Source organism: Nicotiana tabacum, chromosome 2, assembly GCF_000715075.1.
Source record: "Nicotiana tabacum cultivar K326 chromosome 2, ASM71507v2, whole genome shotgun sequence".
Lineage (NCBI taxonomy): Eukaryota > Viridiplantae > Streptophyta > Magnoliopsida > Solanales > Solanaceae > Nicotiana > Nicotiana tabacum.
In genome coordinates this window covers 5,493,802-5,499,507 of record NC_134081.1, presented here as the reverse complement: position 1 = coordinate 5,499,507, position 5,706 = coordinate 5,493,802, and the positions used below count along the sequence as shown (strand labels likewise).

At 32.3% G+C, this 5,706-nt stretch overlaps 1 protein-coding gene across 2 annotated transcripts; it reads right to left on the bottom strand.

The window, feature by feature from the left end:
* Positions 1-219: 219 nt before the first annotated feature.
* LOC107801755 (putative glycosyltransferase At5g03795) lies at positions 220-4,021 on the bottom strand. 2 transcript variants are annotated; one of them, XM_016625139.2, is made up of 5 exons: positions 3,639-4,021; positions 3,340-3,548; positions 1,692-1,948; positions 1,212-1,560; positions 220-1,007 (listed from the first exon to the last, which is right to left on the bottom strand). In XM_016625139.2, exons 1-5 carry the CDS (start codon positions 3,799-3,801, stop codon positions 333-335), a joined length of 1,653 nt encoding a protein of 550 aa, XP_016480625.1. In that variant the 5' UTR covers positions 3,802-4,021; the 3' UTR covers positions 220-332. The 2 variants fall into 2 exon arrangements, with proteins under 2 accessions (XP_016480625.1, XP_016480626.1); XM_016625140.2 differs by having other exon boundaries at positions 1,692-1,945; positions 3,639-4,020.
* Between the last annotated feature and the right edge of the window lie 1,685 nt (positions 4,022-5,706).

Here is a 5,706-nt window from a genome sequence, read left to right as displayed (position 1 = left end):
ATTATTTTTCCCTTGAATAATTAATGATTATTCCAAAAGATATTTCATGTTTAGAATCTTCCAAAAGGGAATGGGAGATTAATTAACAAAGACAAACACAATATAGCGACTACTATTAGGCTTACTAAACATTGACTTAGAATCAAATAGGCCTACTAAATTTTGATATAGCACGGCATATACATACATTAGTTACCTAAAAACAAATATTTCACCGAATTAATTAACGTAATTCACTACACAATTTCATTGTAAAACACGTGGTTCACATAAACACAGTCCTCAAGTTTTCCCTTGTTACTACATTAACACTACAAGAAAATACAGATATATTACAAATATTCAACACCACGAATTCTCATGTTCAGTCTTCTAAGCCAAATAGAATGAAGGATCATGTGAAACACATCGTAACGTTTTGGAGGCATATTAACTTCGAAATGCCTCCTCACTTGTTTACCTCTTCTTTGCAACCTTATATATTGCCTTGTCGAAATTCCAGCCAGAATTTTCTTCAAGTTTGGAATTTCCTCAACAAGAACTTCAACCGAGAACGATTTCCAGTTTAAAACATCGCTAAAAGGTAGTACGTAATGGTCCTTAATAAGGACCGGAACACAACCCGTGTAAAGTGCCTCGACCATTCGTGGACTAGCAACTTCATAACCACTTGGACATAAGCAATACTTACTCTTCCTTAGCATGCCATAGTACGAGACACCCTTTGGTAGATACCTATGAACTTGGATATCGTCGTCTTTGTTTTCCCAATGCTCGAGAAGTATCGGGCGTATAGGTCCATGAAGTCCTCCGGCGAAGAACGCCAAAATTGATCGATGTGATGGGGATGGACCGCCAATTAGGCCGTCCATTGTACCTCCCGGAAGAAGGATCTCCGGAAAGGATACATCTTTAGAAGGTTTGAATCCTTCCGAGGTATTTGCGTTGCATAACGCTCTAATTGAGTTCTTGAATAGCTCCGGAACAGCCTTGGAAATTTCAGGCCCCTACAAAATCGACGCATTCCAAAACAATCATTATTCTAATAACAAACTTTTTTCTAGAAACAACAACATACGCAGTTTAATCCCACAAGTGAAGTTTGGGAAGGGTAGTGAGGACGCAGCCTTACCCCTACTCAAAAAAGGAATAATTAAGTTGAAAATTACAATGAAAAACGGTCAACGCAGGAGTAGGGTGTAAGGTTTTACCCAATCATGGCAAGCAAGCATGAAGTGATCCGCGCCTAGGCTTCGATTCCAGTAAGGATATTTCCCAGCGACAAGATTAATGTAATCCCTAAGCGTTTGTTTCATAGGATTCCAATGTTCTTTGGAGTTTCTATCATATATGAAGTGAACTATTGCCGTCACACTGATTGGTAGGAAAAATATATGAGCTTTCTCAGGGTCTCTAGTTCGGAATTTGGTCGTCTCCATTTGATAAATAAAGTTTCCCTCCATCGCGTATATGCTTTTGCACGGACCATTGTGAAAAATAGGCTGATCGCCTTCTTCGTACACAAATACCTTGAATTGCTTTTCCATTTCCAAATAACTCCTGAAGTTACAACCAAAATACATTACACAAACAAATCGGACACAAAAAAAAAATAGATTTCTTGATTAAAAAGTGTCAATTATGATGAACAACAAAAGCAAATTAATAATGAACGATAAACAGCGCCACACCTATGAAAAGCATTGGCATTCCAATACATAGGACCTGATGGAATGTAATCGGCATCATCTGTTTGATTTCCAGACGTAGCGGCTTCTTTGATGGCGGCTCGAAATTTCCCTAATTTGGCTTCTAATCTCTCCAAATTGCTAAACTTTCTCTTGATTCTGGTTTCAATTGGAAGAGCATGAGTTTCATTCAAAGAAGGGAACTCATGTGGTTTGTCATAGGAAATAATGTTAAAACTTTCATTCTTCTGTATAACCTGCTTAAAAAGATTTGCAAAAATTACCATTCAGTAAGGAGAGATTTGTCCACGATATTCGCTACAAAAATTACCAAATCACTATTACATGCAAACTACTTAATAACTGATAATGACAATTGACAAGTATTATTTGCTTAAAATTATGAGGCCACTGCAAAATATATACTCCCCCCATCCCATTTTATATAAAGATATTACTATTTTGAGAGTCAAAACAGTAATCATTACGTATGTCAACTTATAATATGTAATTTTCAAATATGTAAATTATATTTAAAACACGAAGAATTTATACATGAATTCAAATAGAAAATCATGTGCTTTGAAGCTCATACTTCAACCCTTCAATTCGGACAGAGGGAGTAAGATTTAGTTCAGAAATCTTTCTTCCTCTTTTTCCTTTTTCCCGATCATCGGATATAAAGTATTTCTAATTAAACCATCCAAAACACACCCCTCCCCACAAAAAAGAGAAGGAAAATAAGAGAAAAAAAGAAAAGGCAATCACATTTCCCCTGCTTTTTTATTTCTTTTTTCCACAGACAAGAAAATAACTACTTGTAATGCGGTTTATTCATACCAGTTCAGTTAAATTCTATGAACTATGCAGAAAATAACTATTCAAAGGGGAAACAAATATACACTGAAAAGTACTCAGTAGTCGGTACCCACTAGAACAGATACAAAACTTGACCAAAAAATAAATAAAAACAAAAAATTACAGAAAACTCATAGCTCCATTGTTTTTTCTCCTTCTAAAAATTACTACTCCTATCATTTAGCAATAAATTAACTACAGACATCTAAAGTTCACGAACCTTTAATTTTAGAGTTTAACTTCTATATACTAACAATGTAATTTTTTTTTACAATATCAGGTCACTTCAAATGTAGTACTAACAGGTAATCCCCCTTAACAAACTGAATTAGTAAATAGCAGATCCACTAAATTGTATTGATAGTGTAATTTTTACATTGTTAGCGAATATAAGTTAAATCCTTATTTTTAATCCAAGAAACTCTGATTTTAGGCTCTACTTTTTAAAAATAAAATCATCACAGACACTCAGAAAACAAAAAAAGTACATGCACATAAAAATGCCCACAAATTTCCTTTAAAACATTAAAAAAAAAAAGATAGAGAAAAAAAAATTGAATTAGTAAATATCAGACATTAAATTGTATTGATAGTGGAATTTTTACATTGTTAGTGAATATAAATTAAATTCTTAATTTTAATGTAGGAACTCTGATTTTAGGCCCTACTTTTTAAAAATAAAATCATCCCAGCACACAGAAAAGAAAAAAGTACATGCATATTAAAATGCGCACAAAATTCCTTTAAAGCATTAAAAATATTGAGAAAAAAGAAACAGAAAAATAAGACTTACTGGTTGCTGAATTTCTTGAAGTTCTTGAGCTTCTTTCTGAACTTCTTGATCAGATTCAGCAGTAAGTGGAGAAAAACTATTACTACTGTTAAAGCTGTAGTCTTCCAACAGAGCTTCTTCTCGGTTAGCGCCGCCGTTTCCAGCCACCGCCACCGCCACCACTTTTGGCTGAAAATCCGGTTGCTCACCGCCGGAACTCTTTTTAAGTACTGTTTAAGAAGCAAAAATTAGTAAAATAACCATTAAAGTATTATTACTAAAATAATTATTATTAGTAATCCAGTCCAAAGAATAATAACCTGAAGAAAAAAGCCAACTTGAAGAAGAAGAAAATAAAGAAGTTGAAGTTTTTGAATTATTCCCAAAAGCGAAAAAAATAGAAACCAAAATAAATGGCACCATAATCCACAAAAGCCTCGTTGATGTTGATGAATAATACATCTTTTTTCTATAACTTTCCATGATTTTACATAAATAACAACAATAACACAAAAAAGCTTACTATATGGTACTCCTATATATATATAAGGTGAAATTATTATGGGTTTGGATATTCTTTTCCTATTATATGTATGTATTTATTTTCTTGGGAAAGTGAAGGAAAGAGAAGAGATGGGGTTTTGGAATAATGAAGGAGAAGAGCAACAATTGGTGAGAAAAAGGTTGCAATAGACTGCCAAGCGTCTCTTAGTCTAAGCCTTTATTTTCGAGGAGTTCATGCAAAAGTACATCATTTTTCTTTTCTTTTTTTCATTTCACCTTTGTCCTTTTCCTATTTATTTCCCAGAAAATAATGCATACAAATATGCTTTTTTGTTTTGGATTTTAGTTATAGTATAGTATATTACTCCACATGCAATGATATTGTAAGGATCTTTTTATACAATTTTTGTATATATGCTAGTTACACTATATACTTATTAGATTATGAATTAATATTTGAGATTTGTCAATAAGTATAATAAATAATCTGATTATATAAATAATTTTTATGTTATTAATTATTAGCGCAAAAAAATTTGAAGTCATTTATTTTATTGTTTTAAAAAAAAAATCAAGTTCAATAGCGATCATGCATATACAAATTCAGTATACTCTCTTCAACAGTACTTTTTATTATAAATTTATAACGATTTTGGACATGTCAATTAGCATGAATATTGGTTAATCTATTAGGTGTATGTTGTTTTCCATCATCATAAGTATTAAAAAAAATTCTTTATGAAAATTTAACAAATTATCTCAAATTTAGAGCACACTTGGTTTGATATATTTGAGGTGGATGAACGGGTATGTTATTTAATGAGTAGAATTTTAAACTTTTGAAAATGTCATTAAATTTAAGGAAGTTTTAAATAGGGTCGTTTTAGAACCTGAAATGTGTAATTAGATTTTCATAACTGCAATTTGTTGTCATTAATATGTTATGGAAAGGAATTTATTTAGGATAGGTAATTCACATGGTATAATGGAGCTGAATTAGGAAGGTAGTTTTCAAGATTCTCATTGAACTATTTGTCAAAAAGTAAGAGAAATTCAACTACTAAAATATAGGACATGCATCATGGCTTTTGAGTTTTTGACTTTTCTATTTTCCTTTTATGCAGAAGTTTGGGCCATTTTATGTCCTCTGTCGATGATTCTACCTTACATTTTAATATTTTTCAAATTTTGGTATGTTTTACTAAAAAGAGAAACTACTTTAAGTTCAAATATACTCATATATAGAATATAATAATTAAATTAGAAAAGAGAAGACGTTTTACTTGCATGGCTGACTGTTACAGCTCAGCCCACTAGTAATATTATCCACTTTGGGCCTAGATCCGTACGGCTTTAAAACGTGTCACTAGAGTCTAAGGTCTGTCAACTTATATAGTCACCATATCTCCCGTATTTTGTCGATATAGAATTCGCCTAGAGTGTCACATACACACCATTTAGGGACTCTGTGTCGTCGCTGAGATTTGTCCCACCAACATTTAAGGTTGCATGTGAAGTGAATCTGATACCAACTTTGTCGTGACCCAATTTAGGATCATGACCGGCGCTTGGGAGCAAGTGCTCCCAAGTAAACCTCATCGGTATTTTACATAAAATTAAACAAAGTTTTTCCTATTTTAAGACTAACCAAACATTATCATGTCTCATTAATAAACACAACAAATCAATATTCATCAAAAACAGTCATAATCTTCATCAATTAATAAAAAATGAGCCTCTACCAATATTATCAACCTTTTCCAACATAATAATATTAAATCAATCTCCAAAATACATAAAGAAAGTGCAATATTTGTCACTGGTCTATAATAATAAAAGGATACTCATGGCACCAATAAAAATGACTATGGAGCGACTTTAAGA

Excerpts from the sequence above, each read along its gene's own strand:
- LOC107801755 (XM_016625139.2), bottom strand. The coding sequence starts at position 3,801 with ATGGAAAGTTATAGAAAAAAGATGTATTATTCATCAACATCAACGAGG. Across the intron at positions 3,549-3,638 it reads AAGTTGGCTTTTTTCTTCAG|TACTTAAAAAGAGTTCCGGC; the intron begins GTTATTATTCTT and ends CTTCTTAAACAG. Across the intron at positions 1,561-1,691 it reads AATGCCAATGCTTTTCATAG|GAGTTATTTGGAAATGGAAA; the intron begins GTGTGGCGCTGT and ends TTGTAACTTCAG.